A 24,691-nucleotide genomic window follows, 5' to 3' on the forward strand; every position below is an offset into this window, starting at 1 on the left:
GAGAATGAGGCGTAGAGTGCGGCGCGGTAGACGCGAATACGCCTCATTCGCGCGTCAAGGTCGCGCGAATGGCGCGAATTGAGCGTCTGGCGCGTTAATGCTGTGTTCACACTGGACTCGAATAGCGCGTCAAGTTCGCGCGAATGGCGCAAATTGAGCGTCTGGCGCGTTACGCGCGAATGATTTATGTAGTGCTTTTTGTGCATTCACGCGTTTGACGCGAATTCGCGTCTGCCGCCCGAGTTGAAAAATCTGAACTTCTGCGAAAATTCGCGCCTGGTCGAGGCCTGGATCGGAGAGGACAACCACCTCCAGGACCAGGGACACCCCAAAGAACAATCAGGGGAGACAGTGACAGGTGCGTTTCCAATAAAGACACATTACAAGGCATATTATATGTTATGTTTACAGATCAAGAAATGTAATCTCTCTTGAGTATTGTTACCAATGTGTCGTATTAATATTTAATATTTTCTTGACAGAACCATATCAGAGATTTTGATTTTGAACCATATCTCCTTCTCCTGTCTCCCCAGCCCCTTTTTATTCCTGTCTCTAAAAAATTTTTCTGTTCTTACTATTTCTTTTACAATTTTCCTTAATAAATTATTTTACAATCTGTTTAAATGCCTGGTGTGGTTCTATGCACAACAAAGCTAATATTTTATCACATAACTTGTTTTTTTAATATACGAGACGTATTCATTTTGTATTTAATGCTATTTATTCCATATCTAAATATAGATTATATGAAACATCATTGTAATGTGTGATGGCAATTTTATGATATTCATTGCTCTTTAGTAAAATATAGATGATTCAAAGAATGTCACGTGTGTGTCTCTCACTTGTAGTGAGAGAAGATTCTGTTTATGAAATGAATGTATGTTTATACACCTGAAGTGAAGGAGCGAGACACTGAGAACGGCTGGGCAGAGGTCAGAGGTCATCTAGTTTGGGTGGGGGCTTAAGGGTCAACTAGTGATAAATTGAAGCTAGAAGTAATGAGTCCTTGGTCTATGGAAAACTACTAGGAAGAGCAACTGAAGACCTTGAAATGGGTATAAAATGTGCGCAGCCCTCCACTTCTGGGTCTCACTCACTTCACAGTGTAACTTCTGTGTGGTGACGGCTGACGGGGAACTTCTTGCAAGAATAAATCATTTTATAAAATCTCATTTGATTCAGAGTGTCTCTTACGCAGTGATGATGTTTAAAAAGACATTTTTGCCACAAATGTAGACAACCAACAACAACAACAACAAAAAAAGGTTAATTACTTTTGGAGGCTGGCTCCATTTATTTATTAAAAAAAAAAAAAACCTTGTATACAAACATGGAAAACCTGTAATTTTGAAAAGGTTAGTGACTCAGAGTTTAAACTTAATACATGTGCATGTTGTGTGAACTGCAAGTAGAACGATGGAGAACGTTCCCTTGTAGTTGTGGAACTGGGATCCTGAGTTGGGAGGTGCCTTTATCACCACATGCTTCCCATCCACCGCTCCAACGCACAGAGGGAAGTTCCACCGCTCCTGAAACCCCTCTGCGATGGACCTCCAGTCATCGGTGGTGGGCACAGCCATGTAGCCCTCCACAAGGCAGTCCCAGATGGCAGTCACTACCTGGGCAACGATCTGGCACACTGTGGAGACACCAACCCTGTAGCTGGACGCTATCGTCCTGAATGAGTCCCCAGTGGCAAGAAACCTAGAAAACATTGTTATAAATATTATTACAAGTACACTTGTAGTTTCATATTCATATGCTTTATGGTATATTAAAATGCCAACAATCAGGCACTATTGCTTACAGATAGAGATATTTAATTTCTAGGTTAATTTCTAGGTTATAGCAGTTAACTCAGTCAGTATCACTAGAAAGATCACTGTTTATACAGAACAACATGATGTTGCAGGCCCCGTGCAGAAAACCTTGTTTACAGATTAGAAAGTCCTGTGAAAACAGGAAAAATTTAAGAGACAGAAGCAAACGTGTAGCCTATGCGTCGCACATAATCTCCAGCACCTGTGAGGGCGCCGGCGCAATGACGTTACAGCTCCTCCGTCACAGTCCTCAGTTCACTTTTTAAAATAAAAGTCCCGATCTCTCAGACCCAAATAATGGTCTATTAAAATGAGCAAATAAAAAAAAATTTCACCCAGAACCACAAATTGACATATTTTAGGATGTCACAATGACAGTATCACGTCTGCCAAGAGAATATTTTAAGGTTATAACGTTAGCAGTTAACTCAGGCTATCACTAGAAAGATCACTGTGTTTACAGAAAAACATGACAGTATTACGTCTGCCAAGATAACATTTTAATTTCTAGGTTATGTCTAACGTTAGGTTATAGTTAACTGAGTATCACTAGAAAGAGCACCAACAGTGGTATCCGTAGCCTAACGTTACCACAGTTTTTAAAGAACATTGATAGCATAGCATATGTTAGCATATTGAATATACTGTATTTAAAGTATCATACATTTACTAACCGAAGACAGATGGAGGCGCTCCGCAGCTGGGATAGATCGCCTGTAGTTGGTGTCCTGGAGGGTGATCCTCGCTCCGATGCGGGACAGCAGGTCATCAAACTGTGTGCGAGACAGGCGGAAGTACCGCTGAAAGCGTCCGTCATCCAGGCGCAGCTCCTGGAGCAAATGGTGAAACTCGCCAAACTGGGTCCGCCTCCGAAGGGTCTGGTGGACCCAAATACGGCGACGATGACCCCCCTACGCCGCTTTTCTGCTCTCCAGAGCAAGTACAGAGCGGTGACTCTCTCGATAAATGATCTATCAAGATCACACATCTCGTAAAAAGATGGCAGTCAATGGGTTTCGAAACTTCGCCTCTGACGCGCGTAAATTTCGCCTCAAATTTGTTTTTACGCGCGTTCATTTCGCTCTTGACGCGCGAATGGACACAAAGTGATCAAGCGTCAAACTAGACGCGGCAGGCGCGAATTTGACGCGCTATTCGCGTCCGGTGTGAACGCACCATTAGACACACAGCTGATGATTCAAACATACTGGAGTTTTACTGAACATTTTGTAGCTCCATATATATGAGAAAAACATAACTTTGGTAATGAAAAACTAATAACAACTTTTAATATGTGTTCATATGAGGATTTTAAATTAGCAATTAACTTATTTACCTTTTTCACTTGCATTGTCTAAATTTAAATTTAATTTAAATTACATTAAGGACTTTTCAAAATACCAACAAATTAATAACAACCATACAAATTGTTAACAATTGTTAACCAACTAAATATAGCTGCCAAACATACAAGCAAATATAAAGTGATGAAGAGGACTAAAGTAACACATTACAATCAATAAACAAAAAGTGCTTTCAGAATCTTAAAGTTTCCCAGACAAGGTCAGTGAGTTTTCTTTTTCTGAGCATTATTGCTGTTTCATTATTACTGAATAACATACACAGCAGCATGTTTTATATATAAAAACTATTTTAAAATCACTTGATCAAGAAAAAGACATCTCGTTAATTGAGTGACCCTAAAACTGCACAGCCTTTGCATTCATACAAAACAAACAAGAGCTTACATAAGCATTAGTTTCGATGTTATCAAAGGTTGTTTGTTTTCAGCCATTAATTTAGCTGTTTTCAGGGTTTGGCTTGTTAGCATGGTAAAGTTCGCCCCTGATGATATCCGTTTTATTCTCTTTTGTGAGGCATTGTACAAAATGTGATAAGCTTTGATCTATTATGGATTTTAAAATGTTGTCATGGCTTATCTGGTCAACATTGTATGTGTGTGAAGGTCAGGGTTAGGTGATTTTGGCTTTAGGTGCTATTTAATAAAATGCCGCCACCACCACCCTCGTACCACATTTGCAATTTGTAAAAAGCAGCCAGTGGAAAAGGCCAGAGAGCACAACATCCGGTCTATCTCTCATTTCCACTCACTCGCTCTCAAAACACAACACACACAAATAGGTGGCAGATGAGCAATGTATAAAGTACAATGTTGGAACTGGAGGCTGTGGTTTGAATGTGACATACTGTAGCACATCAACAGCAACATGGGATATAGTGGACAACATGTTTTGTGTTTACATTATAGCTGTAAATAAACATACAGAAAAATCAGCTGTAAAAGCTCATTTGAGCCTCAGAGACTCAGTGGGTGTACCACAGGGTTCTGTACTTTGGCCGCTCCCATTTTTTGTTTGCAGCCCCCAGTCAGAGCTTTGTATCTCTGGCTGTTGTTTCACTGATTCTTGAGGCATGGGACAAAACATGTCCCACAACTTAAATATTGATGGCTATGAAAATGCTATAAAAATAGAATTTCACTTTTAAATGAATAATGATCTCTAAAAATGTTTGTATCGCAAGTTAAAAAAAAAAGATTTTAGACTTTCATATACAATTTTAATCTTTTATAAACATCATTATATATTAGTAAAATGCATTAGAGAGAGAAAATATATTCAACAACCTCCAACAGATAAGCAGGTGTTTTGTTGGTTTGTGCTTGAACGATAATGGATAGAAAGATGAAACTAAGTCAGGCCTGGGCACAGTTTTAGAACAGATGGAGCTGTCAGTGCCAAGGTACGTCAGGACCATGTGGGAATGAAATGAGCTCAACTAAAAAAAAGAGGAGCCAATCTAGAGGGTGATGAATACCTTTACATTTTTCAGAAGTGAATAATTACACAAGCAAGAAACACCATTTTTTAAACAATACAAAAAACCCTAGATGGATGTTCTTCTAAAACTGTATATTCTATCCCCAAAACCTAAACCTCAATCTTTCTGCATTCTTTCTTACATTTAAAAAAAAAAAATAGAAAAAACAAACAACAAAACCATAATTTAATATGATTTATACGCTGTTTTCCTTATGGAGACCAATAAAGTTTAGTGCCTAATATTTGCTTACTGCAGATTCAGTAATCAAATATTACTAAACTAATTATTGTTAATTACAAAACAAAATCATATTATTACAAAAAAATATGTAGAAACTGTATTGTCACAAACACAAATAACATAATTCCATGATGCTTGTCAGAGGGTTTCATTGCAAAACAACACACCAATAATGCTAATGGTTTTATGATTGTTTAGAAAACCTTCTGCAAGTCTCTTCAGTCATTTTGGGGCCACAATAACAAGGAAAAGTGCAGAAAGATCCTTTTGGGACTGTCTAGGGTCTAAAGGAAATAGTGGAGACAAATGCTGCCCACTGAGCAATAGCCAAGTATCATTGATTCTTTCTGTTCCCTTGACAACTCAGTGGTCAAACAAAAGAGCAGCACTAGCTGTCACTATGTTATATACCATCTTACTCGGTTCCTAATGTTTTTCATCACCTGAACAGAAACTGAAGGTTGTGACCACATGTGTAGACAACATAAGGAAGGTTTGAATGGACTGAGAGGACAGTAACTCAGGCAATGAAAACAACCATAAAATGTAGAATCTTTGCCACTTTCAGACATTTATTTAAGCAGAAATGAGGACACACATATTAAACAATGCATGCCAGCAATCTACTGAGAGATTTCACAACATAAAAATCATTATGTCTTTTTGTGTTTCATTATGTTTTTAAAAAAGCCAATATCAGATCTATATTTTTAAATCTCTTTAAATTCTGTTTAGCCTGAAGCATCACATTCTACATTTCCTACCGTCTGTATTGATATTGACATCTCTTTAAAAATGAGGGGAACCTTCCTCACCTTTGCTCTATAGTTGAATTGTCTTTAGAGGTGTTTGCATCCTCATCAAGCTGGACCTTGAGCTTTCTAACAAAACATCATAATATTTTAAGTATTGATTATCTATGTGGAGGATTTCCAAAAAGAAATACTCCTGGAGAATCTGGGTAGTGAGCTGGAGAACACCTGAATTGTGCCTTTCTTGATGAAGTGTAAGACAAACAGCAACTCTCCAGAAGCTCTCAGACCTATCAATGTTTGGAAAATTTATTTTAATTCTAAGTGTGCATCTTCTATGTGGATGTACTGTGCCTGACGGCAATATTCTGCCTTCTTTCCGGGTCTTTGTTGACTCTGAATAATACAATCATGGCCTATGAATTCATACACTTGTAAAAAGCCTTTTTCATTTTTTTGAGCTTTAAACCAAGTGGATTTTGAATGCAATTTCCAAAGTATTTGTGTAAGTTAAGTGTACCATTTTTAGGTTAGTGTGTTTCCTAGAATGTTCTGTATTTTATTCTTTCCAATAGCATTTATAATAGTTAAGCCTAAAACTGTTACTGTTACTCTTTCATCCCAAAGTTTTCATCACAAAGATTTGACTAGAAAGCCTTACTTATTTTCAAGATTGTCCATACTAAGAACTAAGAACACATTTCCTTCATACAAATGTACTTCAGATTATTTGCTAGAGGAAACTAAATTGCGCATAAATTACAGCAGGTAAGTCAAGTATTGTCGAAACCATTTGATGGAATTCAATGCAAAAGTCATTGAACGTGTTTAAAGTGGGCATTAGCATTTTCATGAATAACGGTCTTTTATTCCGTCTATAAAATCGCAAACTCTCTTCACATTGACATCATTTTGTTGTGCAATAGGTAACATACTCAGGGATATGTGAAGGATATTTGGCTGTATAAGCGCGACACATTAAGCATAAAATAACATTGCTAATGGGTGTCGATTTTCCAGTGTGAGTGGCGTTGGTTACTGCACTAATGGATGTCATGTCCTGAGGTGTGGAGAACTCATGCATGCAGGCTGAGCTGAACATTGCTCTCATTTCTCTTCAGCCTTGTTCTACATGCAAAACACTTATTGCACAAATCTATAAGGATCTGGCACAACCATTATGTGCTAAGTGCTTTCCGATGTTTTTGCCATGCTGACTGTAAACATTAGTGTCTGTATTGTGGCTCCGTCAGTCTGATGAAAATGTGTCACCTCCTGCAAATGTCATCGCCACTGACAGAACTTTCGCCCCGGGTTATCGACATCTGCTTCCACGGGTTGACGTGGATTTTAGCCACATCTTAAAAGTGGTAATGGAGGTCTTTTTCAGCTGTCATTGTCACTTAGCTAACAGTTGGGCCTCCTAACAAGCCCCATCCATCAGAACTGCCATGAGCTGCTCCTCTCTCTGCCCTCTTTCTGTTGCCCGCCATTTCTCTCGCGCGTCACTGACACCTCTGCACATGTCTCTTCCTCTGTGTATATTAGAAAACATATTGAGTGAAATTTAGGAACAAAATGTTTTTAGAAGAAAGTTTTCTACAAACCTTGTAAGAGATGTGTATTGTGACAGTGTGTATTAGATTTCTGCTTTGTAGTTATTGCACATTATCTTAAACAGTACTTAAAAAAATTTGGTAGTGACCAATGATGTCATGCCCTGTACATTATGTGAACTTTGTTAACTACCTCTTAACTAACTTTTCTTCACTGAATAGTAAAAAAACTGCCCTCCATTTTCTCCTTGCTCGTCTCCACTTTCTAGTAGAATCTGAATGCAAAAAGAAGGACTCTGTTTTTTAGGTATAATAGTCAGTTTATATTACTATAACTTGTAGTGCATTTATGGGGTCAACATAGTATAAATCATAATATTTATAAAAGAAACATTTTTTTATTGATTGATTGATTGATTGATTGATTGATTGATTGATTGATTGATTGATTGATTGATTGATTGATTGATTGATTGATTGATTGATTGATTGATTGATTGATTGAACATGAAAATTGTATAACCTACCTCTACACTGAAAACAGTGGTAACAGTTAAACTAACTGGTTTTATTCAAGTCCCCCATATTATTTAGAGTACCCTTTTTTATGCGTTTTTGGACATTATATTTCAATGTAGGCCTAGTGTGTATTATAGCTGTTTGTGAATGTAAAAGGTCTGAAAAGTTTCAAAGATCAAAGTGCACAACAAATTAAGTTATTGTTGTTTAATCGGTATAAAGAACTGATTTTGAATTGCCTGAAACAAGTCATCAGTGATTCTAGTCTAACTTCCTGCACAAACCCATTCAGGTTTGTAACAAATTTGCATAATGCTGGGCCATCTGACCAATCAGAGCAGAGTAATATCACTGAGTCAAAAAAAAACGTAAAATTATACCAATAAAACAAATATTTAGGGGTTAAATTCGGTAGAAATAGCCTTTAAGATAACTAGGTACCACCATTTACAGTTTATGAAACATGAGGATATTTTCAAATGTTTTTAAAAACTGCTGCAATAAAGTTATCACAAAAAAACAGAAGTCAAGTCAAGTCATCTTCATTTATATAGTGCTTTTAACAATGTAGATTGTTTCAAAGCTGCTTTACAGAGATAAATGTAATATTTAAGGTAACAGGTTGTTTTGGCTTTATAGCGGTTCTTGAATAAAGTTATTTTCCAGCTAAAGTTAGTTTTGATTAATTCACTTTATGAAACCTCGGGATAAACAAAGACACTCAAATTAGCATAGATGCCATTCTTCTTATGATGTAACGAGTACATCAGGATTTAAGGGAAGTGTTCCCAGTTCCGGCTGACCTAATCTATGCAGCCTAACATTGAGTTATAAAAGTCTATAATGCATTATGTGAATGCTAGGTCAAAGAGATGTGTCTTTAATCTAGCTTTGAACTGACAGAGTGTGTCTGCTTCCCGGACAATGGTAGGAAGACTGTTCCAGAGTTTTGGTGCTAAATAGGAAAAGGATCTACCGCCAGCGGTCGATTTTGATATTCTAGGTATTATTAACTGGCCGGAATTTTGCAATCGCAATAGACGTGAAGGACTATAATGCGTTAAGAGCTCGCTCAAGTACTGCAGAGCTAAACCATTTAGTGCTTTGTAAGTAATCAGCAATATTTTAAAATGTATACGATGTTTAATAGGCAGCCAATGCAATGTTGACAGAACGGGGCTAATATGGTCATACTTCCTGGTTCTGGTAAGAACTCGAGCTGCTGCGTTTTGTACTTTTTATGTTGCTTTTGTGTTCACTGTATGTTCATGGAAAACAGTACATTATTTTAAATTTATGCTTTGTGTTTCACAGAAAAAATAAATGCATATTGGTTTAAAAAGACATAAGGGTGAATGTTAATTTTTTTTTCTTTCTTTTTTTTTCTAATGAAATGCCTGGAAATTATATGAGCCCTTAACGTGAACTGAATGTACTGTGACTTTCTTCTGTTTCTATTTCTAACTGAATAAACACTGGTCTATTGACTGGCCATTGATCAGGGCTCTAATTGCAGTGCAGTCTTCAGTTTCACAGAGAGTTATACCTTACACAGAAGATTAAAGATTCAGTCTTCCCACATTGATCAGAAGAAAATCCTCAGCTCCGGCATAATTAGAGACACAATGCATGAAGGTCAATAAGAAATAGTGTTTATCACAGTGTCCCCCTCTTGCTGTTTTATCTTCTTCATTTGAGGATGAGAAAGTGCTGTGCTGTCCCGCTTTTCTCTGTGTTTCAGCACAACTGAAAGTTCATTATACTGTACTAATTGCTCAACTAGTTCTGATCTCTCTATGGATTACTCAAACAGGCTTTCTTTGTTCTCCAGTAGCTGTACAGGGTCAGGACTTTCTTATGAAAACTTCTGGTTCGCTAGTAGATTAGAAGATTCATCATGCTAGTATTTTGCATGCAGAAATGTGGTCAGTGTGTGTCATATTTTAGAGGAAAATGTCACTGCGCATTTAGTTGCTAACGGCTTATATCATTTCCATTATACCACAAAGTTACAATACAAGTATAGTATTCTATTTAGGCTTTCCTGTCGGTTACTGTCAGGTCTAAAAGTTTGAAAGTTTGTTTGCCATGCCCTTTTTTTATTTTGGTGTATTCTCTAATAGGTTTTTGTTCTTGAAAAACAATATTTTACATAAAAACGTAAGTCCTCTTTAATACTTTACAAAACTTATTTTTATTCTAATATATTTTTTATGGTCCATACCTCTTGTCCTATGCGCTTTATTTTCCCAACTGCTTGTCCTGTGTAGGGTTTTATCATTTTATTTTACTGTACTTTGTATTTTATTTATTTTGATGCGTTGGACTGGACAATGAAACAAAAGTGGCCTACAAGTGTGAAAAAAATCGACAAATCTACAACATTCACATTGAAGCCGTTTATGTTCTTTTACTAGTGAGACAAAATGTCTGGTATTTTAACACTGCGCAACAAAGTTGACCAATTGACATGACCCTCTAATTTCATGAGTTCTGTAAAAGTTTAAGACGACTCATTTTCCTCTCTGTTTAAGAGCTCAAGGACTGGTGAAGTTGTAATTGTGTCACAAGTCTGTCAGGAGCATAACTGCTGTGTTTAATAAGAAGTGTTGGCACCATTTCAGGGTCCTATAAAAGAAGACAGATGAAGCACTGCTACAGCCCCACATGTCATCAATTAGGAACCAGATTTGTTATAACGAACCTGAGTGTCCCTCATAAAATCAGAGCTTTCTAAAGAAAATGTGTTGTACGCCACCTAATGTTTGGGATAAATCACAGACACTAAAGACCAATAACAGGTCTGGGATAATATCTAACTTCCCATTGGTAGCATTAGCAAAACATTGAACTAATTCATTTTTAACAACCTGGAGGCGGTCCCAGTGATCTGTCTAACTGTGGTTCTTGATCTGGATGGGCCGAGGAAGGGGAAATATCCTTTTAATTAAACTATGTGTAAATTAAAAATGGCCCCAGTGGGAGGAGGCCCCATAAAGCATGACTGAATCAGTCAGTTCTCTCAGACATCTCCTCCCACTGCCTCTAGTGATTTATACTTTCATCAGGGAGCTGCTTATTGCTTTGCGCTCTAATGTGAAGTAAGTTTTGATGAGTATTGAGAAAACACATTTTCCATCTTAGTTTAAAATTGAGTGACAACGTGTGAAAATCCTCATTATCAACTAATCATATCCAGTTGCAGTTTGCACTGATGATACCAGGGTCAGAAATGAGCCAAAAATACTCCAGGTGCCGAAAATTCCCCTGTTGTGAATTCCTCCCTTCTTTCTTTGGCCCAATTTCATTATATTCCAGGCCTTTTAATCAAATAAAAATGTAATAGAATTAATTACATTATATGCTGATTCACTGAATAATTTATCCCCCTACAGCTTCAGAATAGATATTTGACAAAACTGTCATAAAAACACGTTATACCAGATACCAGAGGCTAGTAGATCAACAACATCAAAGCAGATGTGACATTCTTTAAAACGTCTTCTTCAATCGGGTTCGAACATTTGGCCCGCCGGCCCAGAGTTGCAAGGGTGGTTTTCCCGCTCACAGGTACCAGGGGGAAACAAAACGGCCACCATTCAACCCAAAAAAAGTAATATAACCATTCCAATGACTCCAAAGCTGTTCAGTTAAGGTTAATTAAGCTAAAAAAAAAACATGCAGTTCAGCTTTAATACGAATTTACAAATTTGACATGATCGCCCTCTCAAGTCCTATCCTCTCAAGAAGCTCTGGGAAAATGTTGATACCCAAGTTCCTAACATGGATAGGCCATAAACTTCGCTGCCGTGACTGACTGGTATTCGTTTTTGTTTTTGTTTTTCACAACGGCTACATTGCCTTGACTTGTCGTTAAAGTAGCGTATATTTACATACTGTATATGAAAATGTGTTACATATATGAAAATAAGTTTGTCAATGAAAGGGATGCTAAATATCATTTTGGATTTAATAAGATTTTCCCACAAAATAGGCAAGAATAAACCTGGTGTCTTCCATTATTCCTGTTCCTTCCAACCACACAGCACTTGGAGCTCGTAATTACGACTTCAGAAGTGGGAAGTAGGACATTTTTAATAGAAAATTATCTCAAGAGGGAAATATGAAAAATTAACTATTTCTCATTATAATTAATTATAAATATTTGGATCAGTTAAATAGAATTAACTCGATGTAGCAGAATCAATATTACAATGAATTCATCTGTTCATCCAAACAATCAGTATTAAAGGTGCTCTAAGCGATGCTGGGTGATGTCTCTTCTTGTTGACATTCAAAGTATTGTCAAACAAAACGGAGGCAAGCTAGACCCTCCCTCCTCCTCATCCCGTCTCCTCCCACTCCCTTCGTTTCCCAGTGAGCATAAACAACGGCTCCGTCATAAACAAATTTAGTTAAAGTTGTCAATAGCCTATAAATGAACATTCAAATTAATAACAAACAGTGGATGAATACAATAATTCACACAAGCTGTCGCCCTACTGTGAATTTGCTTAATCATTTAACGTTACAATAGAGATCGATCGCTAGCTGGTATAAACCTATATGTTGTATTCACTAAAGTTTGCGCTGACTGCATAGATCTAGCTAATTATCATTGTTGGTTAGGCGAACACGAACGTCCATTTAGAAAAACAAAAAAATGGATTTACCCACCTGTCCAGCAAAAACAGAGCTACCTGAAAGTCGGATTGGAAGCCCCTCTGGCGGCGCAGTTCTCGCCACCTTTCGCAGGCTTTTCCAATGTAAATTCGGGACTTTGCGCGTTCCTTATCCTTTTCCCTCTTTGCAATTTGTTCATCGGAACGTCGTCTCTTTGGTCGTTTGACGGCCATATCAAACTTAGAGAATATAATTCTAACTTCCCTCTTCATGCTTCTCTCTCCTCCTCCACACACCCCTTCATGTGTACGCACACTAACCCCCCAAACCCCACCCCTAAATCTTGCTTGTCGGTTATTGGCTGGAACACTGTTTGTTATGTTTCGTGGTGCGGGTTACCCCAGTTTGTTTTTGTTGCCGTTTGTGGAGCCTGGGCTGTCTACAGAGACCGCGTTGTTTTACAGTGTGTTCAGGGGACAGGCAGCTAGCGGATAGTGAGGAGATGTTTGCTGTATGTGACAAAAAATGTTTTGGCCTAAAAAAACGTGTGACATCGCTTATAGCACCTTTAACCGTCTATCAAAGGTTATTTTCGTGGCAACAGTATTCACTCAATGCAAATCAAACCAGCTATTAAGCTAACTGAAATAAAACCATGCCAATCTCTAGGTATGGTGAATATGTGATGATGTAGGGCTATTTTAATTCCAAAGGCCAAGGGAACTTTATCAGGATGCATAGTATCCTGGATCCATGAAATAACTGGCCTTTAAAAATAAATATCTGCATGCCTCTATGGCATTTAACATAGGGGTGTCCTGACTTATGCACCCTGTATTTTAAGGAAGAACATTTATTTATTTACGATACATTATTCATTCACAAAGAAAATGGGTGTCCTTAAAGGTTGGATTTTCCTCATTTGTTTAATTAAGACATTAAGATCAATTTTCTAAAATATAATTTTTTAGTCCTCTTTTTAGTCAACTTTAGCATGGGTGTGTTCACTTATTCTAGGCACTGTATATGGGTAAAATGGAAAGTGAATAAATGAAACGGAAACAGAATGAAGCTATGGAAACGTAAGAGTCAGTAAACCACCTGAGCAACAATCAGTTTCTCAAAGCACATTGCTAACAAGGGGTTTACAGCTTATACTAAACCTCAATTTAGTTAGTTGCATGTACGATATTTGCATAATGCCTTGGTAGTACAATGGAAGTGAAGTTGCATCTGGTTCTTTCAGGTTGAAGAATGATGAACTTCAGCAATGTTAGTCTGACTCGGTTGGGGTCGGTAGAGTCAAAAGTAACAACATGGCTTGATGTGTTGAGGCCCTTGGGGGCAAAGTGGGGTTCCCACGGCGTCATGGTCGGACCGGATGTCTCCAGTCTTTTTCACACGAAAAGCAACCAGCAGAGAAGGGTCACTGAGAGACAACTTTAACTTCTGCAGAGGTCACACCTCTCGAGTTTGGCTTGACCAATGAAAAGGGTGTTGTTTTAGGTGGTAAAGGTCTCTTTGTTCGGAAGCTGACTCCATTTGCATGATCAGAGTGGACTGGCAGTTTTGGGTTCGTTTATATTCTAATAAAACAAACATATAATGCACATTATGAGGAGGTGATATACACCAATAGGAAGGAAACTAATTATTTTGATATAAAGCATGATACCAATAAGGTTACATTATCTAATAGTTCTATCATAAGGCATGATTAAAATACAATTTAGTATACAATTTTAAAGACATTATACAAAACAGTAAAAATACACACAATGTCCTGGTGATATGCATGTTAATTCATAGAAAGGTTTGTCAATAAATGAATAGAGAAAAGTCAGTTTTTTGGGGGCCTGTTTGTCTGTCTTTGTTGCCATGGTAACCAGGGACTTGTTCTTCCTTATGGGCCTGTTCACAGACACCTTGGCACCTAGTTTTGTTGTTGGACGAGGGGTCTGCTGGATTATTAGATATATTATATTAGAATAATTGTGTCTGATCAGTCCAGCCGCTACATAAAAGCCAATGTGAGATAAACACACATTTGCTGCAGCAACCATTTCTGTTTTTTTGTGACTCACGGGACTCATACCCGAGCGCAAGTGCAATGCTTACAACATGTTACAACAAGAAGCATCAAGTTGCTTTTTTTTTTGGAAACAGTGAATAAGTAATGGTTTGATAGACTGAACAGAAATCCGATTTGCATTTTGGCCACGGCCTTTCCTGCAGTCCAGAATTGTGACTTAATCGCTGCTGGAATCCGTCGGCTGATGAGACTGGAAGTAGAGCAGCGCAGTCTTGTATGAGTTTGTAACTATAGAATGCTTCATAAAAGGCCTGTGGAATGAGTCATTGTGGACTTCAGGTCTGATGAAGGATCCTCTCTTGTCTTTGGTGTGAAATGGAAAGTGAGTGAATGGTCTCCCTCGTGCTAGAGAGGGATGCGTATTTCATTAGCGTTTGCGTTGTCGTTTCATGCCTGCTTCTCCCAAGACGCTGCGCTGGCACTATTAGCCCTGGCTGAGCTGTGAATTCAGATTGCCAGGGCAGACTGACGGCTTGAAAACTCAAACTGGCTCCTTTCTTTAATTAGCATTTTTCAGACATCAAATTATTTCTCTCTTTCCTTGTCTCCCAAGACCCAAAGATTTGGAAGTGAATTATTAACACTCACACAGCCATACCGTCTGTCAAAACAAGAATAAAATTCACAATGATATTGTCTCTCTCTCGCTCACTTATCCCAAAATTGCCATATGGTTCATTTAGATCACCATGTCTTACACTGGTTTAACAGGACACACTTCTTAATATTCTTTACTTTATATAATTACTGCGTACTCAGATCAACAACATTCACATTTGGACGTATTAGAAATTTGATTAAATAAAATTTAGAGATTGTGCTGTCAGTATATATCGGACGGGTTTTCCCAGATCGCATCACATATTATTCCTATAGCCTACTAATATTCCATAACAAATACGAATTTTACATTTTGATTTAATTTGATTTAACATTTGTGATTTGTTTGTGTTTTGTTTGCATAAACAATAAAATACATGGGGAGCAAATCTTGTTCAAAAACATTATTACATTATTATTACATAAGTCATTATTTTCGCAGTTTTGTTTGGTGGAACAGAAATTGCACACTTCATATTTAAATACATCTAATAATAAAATGAGTAATGAATAATAAAAAAAACAAGTAGCTGAAACTCAAGCCTCATCCATCTCTTTGCAGAGGATATTTGGATATTTAATTACATGGTGATTCATTAAAATGAAAACCAATGCTTGGATTGATTTTTTTTTTTTTTCAACTGTCATTTTATTTGGCTGCAAAGTGATAGTGAGAGGCAGCGCACGAAGGAAAAAACACATTGTATCAGACAAGTACAACAGCTGAGATGCACTGCTGCTAAAATAAATTATTTAAGAGAGACAGAAGAAATATCCTAGATATCCCCCCAAAATCATCAGTGAGAGCTCCTGGCTGACTGACTCACGGTTTTCTTTGCAGTAAACCAATGTTTTCATGAATATAAATCTGTAGCCTATTAATTTTCTGCATGAAAAGGCAATAATGTTTATTATCTTTCTGTGTAATTAACTAAAATTAATGTACTGATGTGAAAATCAATATGTCTGTCATCTTTCACTGGAGATGATTAACCATATCATCCAGAAACAGATTCATGCAGAAATCCAATATGAACAGTCACAGTGCAGTCTGCTGTCGGCTTTGACGATTACAGGAAGCAATACTGCAGGTTTAAGCACAATTTAGCAAGCCTTACTTCATGAGACTGACAATATAGTGTTTTTCCACCGATTATCACTGGTGATGTTGTTGTTGTTGTTTTAACTTGGCTCTGCAGCCTTTGTTTTAGATTCAGTGCCGTGGATAAAGGGCTGGATGTGGATCTTTTTAACAATATGGAATCTAAAGGTTTGGATTACAGCGAGCGAATACAATTAACGCAAGTAACTTTGTTGGCGGATCTCGACGTAAATCTAAAATGGGTTGGTCTGCTACATTATTCATAGGTGTGGTTTGGGCGTAACGTGCAATAAACCAATCAGAGCGTCATCTCACATTCCCTATAAGAGCAGACACGCTTGTTCCATGGCGGATTGCTATTATAACTGCGTATTTGCCATGCGCACGCAACTTACATGATGGTAAAGGTGATTTCGCAGTCTTCAGAATTTTGTTTCCTGGTTCTTGACGGACAACCCACTTTGTCAGATGTGTCTTGCCACTATTGGTCAAACATGTTTGATCCATCATTAAATTAGCCTGAATAATTTGGGTAAATGCGTAAGCTAGATTTATGCCTATTTTTTTCACATCTTCGTAGACACCAACATGATTTCCCTCGTGTGGTAATATTTTTCCTTGTAATTATGTATGGTTTGCAAAAATGGGAACTGCTGCGTCTGTGTAGATGAGAGAAGCAAAGAGTATGCACGTTGTGCACACGCTACATTATGGCCAAGCATGCCCCCTTAAAATAGCATCTGAATAACGCGCAACTGTCTTTAGACTAGGTTTTTCCTGGTCAGTGGCGGAATTGTTTTCTGAAACTGCAAAATAGCACCAGGGAACGTTTGCGCCAGAACACGCCTCCTCTTTTCGCTGAACCGCAATGCCACTATTTTAATATTGATAAATAGTAATACATACAAATTTGTACGTCGGTAAAGTTGTTCATACGTAAATTATTTATGTTTTAGCGCTGTCAATACGTAAATATGTTACCTTTTAGTGCTGTCAATACATCAATATTATACATTTCAGTGTACAAAAACGTGAGTAAATGTACATGTGGTAGAACGTAAAAATACACACGTGTTCTCATGAGAACACGTTGGATCATCAGTTCATTATATTATTTGATTTAAATGGGGGGAAAGTGGAAAACATATCCTCCATGCTTATATTAACATGGCTTAATGCCTGCTTGCAGTCAAAGTTTGTTGAGACTTCACATATTTTCCCACAATGATGTCAGTGCTTGCATGAAATGAGACATGATATGACTTTAATCCTTCACTGATTATTAAAATCTCAGCAAAACAGAAGGCTTGTAACTTTAAAATAAAACTTCATATTAAATAATAACACATTCATCAAGACAGAAACTAAGATGAATAAATTCATGTTTTCAAGTCGCAGCTTCATTGCTAGGGCTTTAGATCAATTTCTTCATCCGAAATGGTTCTTCAAGGTTGTCTGATAGCAGTCCAAGGTCTTTCTACATAACTATACAGCAGCGAGATAAATGTGGCTTGTGTATTGATTCCAGAGCATTGCATCAAAGCTCTTTTGGTTTGTGAGAGAAACAACAATACAACTTGTGTTGTGCCATCGCCTGCGGATGTTTTAAGCTTCTCCAAGCTTTAAGTTATCGATCTCTTTGGACAAGTTTGGCCTCGGAGGATCACTAGTGGGTGACTCAAGAGCATTTCTTTAAGAACAGTGAGTCTTTATGAAAGACTTACAGAAGAACTTGAAAATAGTACTGCGTATTGAGAATACTGTACGTTTTCTGTCTGAGTTTCACATGTCCATATTAGTCTTCCAGTTCCAAAATTGAATTTTAAAAAAAACTTTTGTGCAATGAATTTTAATGCTGAAGAAAAAAAAAATTATTCTGTTGTTTTGTCCACTGTGCTCTAGCATAAGAGACCTCATTTTCCTAACGCGGCTAATGTTATGCTCCTGCCTACAGTTTGGTTGAAATTACATCATAAAATTTAAGAGGATAATAATGCTCATAACAATTAAAGCAATGGATATGAAAGCCATCTGCACCTTTCCAAGCTGGTAGTTCTTATGCGTTTTAAATGACAGTCTTTTGTAAATTATGGCTTCATGAATTTTGTCCTCATTATTTTAAAAGAAAGGGAAAATAGGAGCATATGTTGAGAATACTGGAGTGGAAATAATTGATATGACAAGCCATTTGCATTCAATTTATGACATCCTACACTAAACACATCTTTCATATTTAGTAAATGCGGTGCAAACCTAATGAAAATGAAAATGCTTATTCTGCAACTTTATACAAATTTAAATGTAATAAAACAATTTTCATGACGAATAAATACTATACCATTCCAAAGTTTGTGGTTGGTTAGTAAGATGTTTAGTTTATTTGTTCGTTTGTTTGAAAGAAAGTAATACTTTTATTCAGCATTAATGCCTTAAATTGATCAAAACTGACAGTAAATTGTTGCTTTTACATTGTTATATTAAGCATTTCTATTCTATTCTATTCATCTAAGAATCCTGGGAAAAACATTATCACAAAAAAATAAGCAGCTCTACTGTTTTTAACATTGACAATAATCAGAAATCTTTCTTAGAGCATCAAATCATCATATTAGAATGATTTCTGAAGGATCATGTGACACTGAAGACTAGAATAATGATGCTGACAATTCAAAGTTGCCATCAATACATTTGGAAATATATTAAAATAGAAAACAGTTGTTTTAAATTGTAATACTAATTGACAATGTTATCATAAGAGGTATTATACCTACTAACCCCAAATGTCAGAACAGTAGGGTATGTACTCAGTATAGCTAAAATGTAAAAATATGATTTTGCCTAGGAAACGTAATTGAGTATGAATACAAGCATTCAGTTTCAATAGTACTTGAGTTAAGAACAAATTACACCTCTGTCTAGCAGAACCATGCGCTCCATGTGCAGCACACCCATCAAAAAAACATGGCCGCTTTGTGTATTTATGTTGTACACTGGAGAGCATCTGCACCAAATAAGTATATAGAACAAAGCAGTTGGGACTGTGATTTGGCTAGATCTCAATCTGAACAAGCAATCTCCACCTTTAAAAATATGGCAGGAGGGAAAGGAAGACTGAAAAACAACTGGGGTTCACAAGAAAAATACAGAGATGTCAATGCTAAATTTAATAAATACAAATTTTAAATCACCATGAAATCAAAAATTATTGTTTTTTTGTGGAAATGTTTTTTTTTTTTTATTCATGTGTCCTCGTAATTTGATAACCCGTCATCAAAATAACTTCCCGCCCCTCTTGCAGCGACATCTCTTCTCTGATGATGTGTTTACTTGTGCGATCGGCGGGGCAACCTGTCACTCAAATGAGATAATACCAGAAGAATAGCAATAGCAAACCACAACCATCCAATCAATTCCAACCATCCAAAATCCAATATAGTTAGATATGTCCCAATGGGGAGAAAAAAAAAAATATATATATATATATATATATATATATATATATATATATATATATATATTGCAGTGTCCATTTCATGCCTATAATAAATGTGTAGAGCTAAAACAACCCCCAAAAAAACTCTGGTTAACATTTTTTATTTATGTATTTTTTTGCATACAGATTATTTTGCTTCAGAGTCTATTTTTAGCCTGTTTTCCAGTCTAATATCCAGTTACAGCTCTTGGGTCTTTATTGTCCATCTGCAGCCATAACATCTGCCAAAATGTAAATGGAAAGAAGAGAGATCGGCAGACTGAATCAATATAGACAGAAGAAAAGGCACATACATCCACTTTGCCAAGGCCGAGTAGGTCAATATGGCCTTTCCATCATAGAAGAGCAGACACAGGGTGGAGGTAAATATAGGTTAATGCACTTGAGCATCTGTATCTCATATCTGAAGAATTGATCATCACAAAATCATAGAGACAAACATAAGCAGAAACACACGCATTCTCAAGCAAATCTTAAAAGCAAATATTTGAGGAGTACCAAACATATAGGTGATCTCTGGGTTAAATGAGCAATCACTGTTAAAACATTCCTGCCATTAGCCTGACCCTCACCACTTACTGTAGATAATGCATGGTGATTCAAAACATCAGTAAGAGCTGTGGATCCATCCCCATTAATGAGTCTTCTGTTTCTTTTCCAGCCTAAATGACAAGAAAAAGGCTGCGGGAAGCAGCAAAATTGAGTCTGCTCCTTTGTGTGTACTCTTGGGATGAACTCATTAGCGGTTTGTGTCATAACTGACATCTTCTGAATATTTGCTGAGTTATAAAAGGAAACTTAATAAATCTCATGCTGCTCATGGCATTTGATCTATTTGCAAGGATGTCTTGTTTTTCACTTTGCCATTGTTTTTAATCTGTCTAGGTTTATTACTTGACTTGATTAAACTTTCATTCTCAGAGCTCAGATTCTCAGAAGACAGTGGTTTCCACGTGTTTTTCACCTGATGAAGCCTGAGGTCAAAAATGTCCTTTAACTTAACAGCTCTAAATGATCTTTCAAGCAGTCTGTCCGTCATATTTTCAAGTTTTCTTTTCTTTTCTAAAAGTCTATGGAATACTTATGTGTTTGAGTAGTATAAACACAATTATACAAGGATTATATATTTTTAAATGGACAGTGTTGCTGGGACACTTGTTGGGGAAGTTACTTTTAAAAGTAATGCATTACAATATTGCTTTACTCCCCCAAAAAACTAATTGCGTTACTTTTATCAAAAGTAATGTGTTACATTACTTTTGCGTTACTTTTTCACACCTGGACTGCTTATGCTTGTTTGTTTTTTAATAACAACAAAAAAACTTATATTTTTCGCAAATGTTAAGGCCCTTTCACACCAAAAGTGAAATGAATAAACCTCAGGCTTTCAGATGTGCTGCCATTCTGGATTAAAGAACAATATAGGATCCAGAAGGAAGTTCAACACTCTTATTTCTAGATCTAATCTAAACTCATTTTTGCTTATTTGAACCTGGGTGTGCTCTTTGATACCAATCTTTCATTTGAAAGTCATGTGTCTAGTATCTGTAAAACCGCTTTCTTCCATCTTAAAAATATATCTAAATTACGTCATATGCTCTCAATGAATAATGCAGAACAATTAGTTCATGCGTTTATGACCTCAAGGCTAGATTATTGTAATGCTCTACTGGGTGGTTGCCCTGCACGCTTAATAAACAAACTACAGCTAGTTCAAAACGCAGCAGCTCGAGTTCTTACTAGAACCAGGAAGTATGACCATATTAGCCCTGTTCTGTCAACACTGCATTGGCTGCCTATTAAACATCGGATAAATTTTAAAATATTGCTGATCACTTACAAAGCACTAAATGGTTTAGCTCCGCAGTACTTGAGCGAGCTCTTAACGCATTATAGTCCTTCACGTCTACTGCGATCTCAAAATTCCGGTCAGTTAATAATACCTAGAATATCAAAATCGACTGCTGGCGGTAGATCCTTTTCCTATTTAGCACCAAAACTTTGGAACAGTCTTCCTACCATTGTCCGGGAAGCAGACACACTCTGTCAGTTCAAATCTAGACTAAAAACACATCTCTTCAGCCTAGCATACACATAACACATTATAGACTTATATAATTAGGCTGCATAGTTTAGAACAGCCGGGACCGGGAACACTTCCCGTAATCCTGATGTACTTGGTACATCATAAGAAGGACGGCGTCTACGCTAATATTAGTCTCTCTGTCTATCCCGAGGTTTACCGCTGTCCACTGGAACCAGGCCGTATCCAGATCTGATGAAGGACCAGCGCCAGGACACGACGACGACGCCGCTGACCTGAAGTGTCAACCAGTCTCTCCTCCTTTCCACTCTGACTTCAAACAACCGGAACTGGACAAATACTCTGATTCATTCTGAACTTCATACACTGTTTACTCATTGGCCAGAGGAGAACTGGCCCCCGACTGAGCCTGGGTTCTCCCAAGGTTTTTTTTTCTCCCTTCTGTCACCTGATGGAGTTTTGGTTCCTTGCCGCTGTTGCCTTACCTTCTGGCTTGCTTAGTTGGGGACATTCAATATTCAACAATATTATAGATCTGCCTTAAAGGTGGATGATGATGAAATTATTTTTTGTATTATTTTCATGTTATCACTGTGAAGCTGCTTTGATACAATCTGTATTGTAAAAAGCGCTATATAAATAAAGATGACTTGACTTGACTTATTAGTATGGTTCAATTGGAGCATTGATGGTCTGCAGCAAAGACATTGGTTAATAAAGTGAGATAAAAATAATACATAAAGTACTGTTACTAATTTACTGTTTTTATTCATTTTGAGGAATACTTTTTTGTTAAGTGAGATGAGTAAATGCATGTTCAATTAGTCTAGAACTAAAATAACCATCATGTTTACACAGCGCACACAACACCTCACTTTATTTCTCTCAACATGGGGACAGGAGAGCTGTCAGTCAATGTGAAAAAGTAACTAGCGTTACTTATTTGAAAAAGTAACTTAGATATATTGTTGTAAACAGGGGTTAAATTGGTATTTATTACTAGGGGAGTCCGGGGGTACTGTATGCCCCCCCGGAATTAAAAAAAAAAAAAAGTTAAATGGCACTTTCTGGAGAGTTTAATGCAAATAAATGGAGAAATTGAGTCTTATATGATATATGACAAATTGCAAGGTTAAGATCATATACTTTTGTTTTGTTTTGCATTGTTGTAGTATCAACAGGTATTAGGACATTTAGCATTTACATTACTGTTAATCAGTCATCACTTGATTACACATTGTATTACCTTGTTATGATATAGTGACCCATACAATGTGCCAAACATAACGTGCCACATGAAGAGACAGTGCAGCATATGACAGTAGCAACAGCTGAGAAGATTTGGGTCTGTGGTGACCAAGTCCACCTGACACAAACTTCCTTCTCCCATTCTCTCTCTTTACTACTACAACACACACATACACACACACGCAAATGCTAACAAACACACACATAGTCTAGCCAGGTCTCAACATAAACTCTATATCACAGATCAAAAACACAAATATGCTTACTGAATAGATTGCTAGTTTATTTTGAGTAGCCAGCTAGCAGTTCTCTTAGCAGTTTGCTGATAATCCGGTGTCTGAAGTAAAATGATCAAAACATCTCCTGAGAAAAATCACATGGTCAATCTAGTCTTGGTTATTTAATTTTGATTTAATCTTATTTTCTGTATATTCAAGGCCAGGGCACTTTTTGTACATTTCTGGAACTTTTGCACGCTCCCACATCCCGCGAAACTACGGATCTCCCAGGAACATTATTGCTGCGTATATTTTTCGGTGTCAACTAGATGCGTATGCGCGAGTGGTGCGCGATCATGGTAGACTGACAACGAGATTAAGCAGCTGAACAAGAATGCGGCCGTGTTCCGATTGTTCTCATCTCAGCTCCGCCGAGACAAAAAAGACATGCCATTTCAAAAATCTTTAATTTATTGTCAGAAATATGTTTTCAAAAGCATCACTTTCATCAAATTTTATGTGACATAATTTCCAGTAGGCAACTGACTGCAAACAGGCACATCATGACACAAACGAGCAGGCTTATGTGCCGGGGCTGAGCCCCGTAGAGCCCCGGCCCAATTTAACCACTGGTTGTACATTTTAAAAGTAATGCGTTACTTTACTAGTTACTTGAAAAGGTACAGAAAATCTGATTATGTAACTCAAGTTACTTGTAATGAGTTCCTCAACACTGCTCATAGGATACAAATATTTAAATAAACCTGTCGAATTCATGATGTGGATTGAACTATTCATCAGATCTCACAGTGCTGTTGGTTTACAGGTCGCATTATTCCTGCATGAGGCGGAAAGGAGGGAAGGTCGGTCGCCACCAGCATGAGATCCAAGCTGCGATCCAGAAGGGCATCCAACAGGCCAGAAATTCCCTGTGACAGGTGATAGAGTGCAGGATCGGACTGGCGCATTGAGCCTGGACGTGAGATCAGGGACTTTGGCTACAGGTTGGCTTGTCATGGCTGTTTTTAATAAGCAGTTACATTCAGTGTCACTGAGAACATTAGTATTTAGGCCTCAAGGTTAACCACAGTCATGTGGGGGTACTGAAGCATGATAATCAGGATGATTGTAGAGTAATATCATAATTTACTAGCCTTCATCTCGTTCCAACTCTACATTAATGGAACACAAAAGAAGAAATGTTGATGAATTTATGATGAAAATGAAAGGTGATCCGGGCCTGATGAGCTCCAAAATAACTAATGTAGAATTATAGTAACACAGCACATAATTAAAGAATGGATTATTGCACAAAATCAAACCACAGAAACATGACAGTTGGCCAAGCGTTTTGTTGAATGATGTGCAAATCAATACACAGCTGTTTTAGATGAAAGTGAGATTCGTCCGGTTAGACATCACACTATTAAATTTACCAATCCCACTCCATGTCAAAACAGCAAGGTGGCATCGATGCCATGGATCAAAGTCTTCAATGCTTCAGCTCAAGCCTGAGTTTGCCTTAGATATTGTG

General features: G+C 37.3%; 1 protein-coding gene across 1 annotated transcript; it reads right to left on the bottom strand.

The window, feature by feature from the left end:
- Positions 1-1,352: 1,352 nt before the first annotated feature.
- LOC306983638 (uncharacterized protein) lies at positions 1,353-2,761 on the bottom strand. Its single transcript, XM_079584193.1, has 2 exons — positions 2,501-2,761; positions 1,353-1,710 (listed from the first exon to the last, which is right to left on the bottom strand). The coding sequence occupies exons 1-2, from the start codon at positions 2,641-2,643 to the stop codon at positions 1,371-1,373; spliced, it is 483 nt and encodes a 160-aa protein (XP_079440319.1). The 5' UTR covers positions 2,644-2,761; the 3' UTR covers positions 1,353-1,370.
- Positions 2,762-24,691: the final 21,930 nt, after the last annotated feature.

Source organism: Phoxinus phoxinus, assembly GCF_949152265.1.
Source record: "Phoxinus phoxinus genome assembly, chromosome: 16".
Classification (NCBI taxonomy): Eukaryota; Metazoa; Chordata; class Actinopteri; order Cypriniformes; family Leuciscidae; genus Phoxinus; species Phoxinus phoxinus.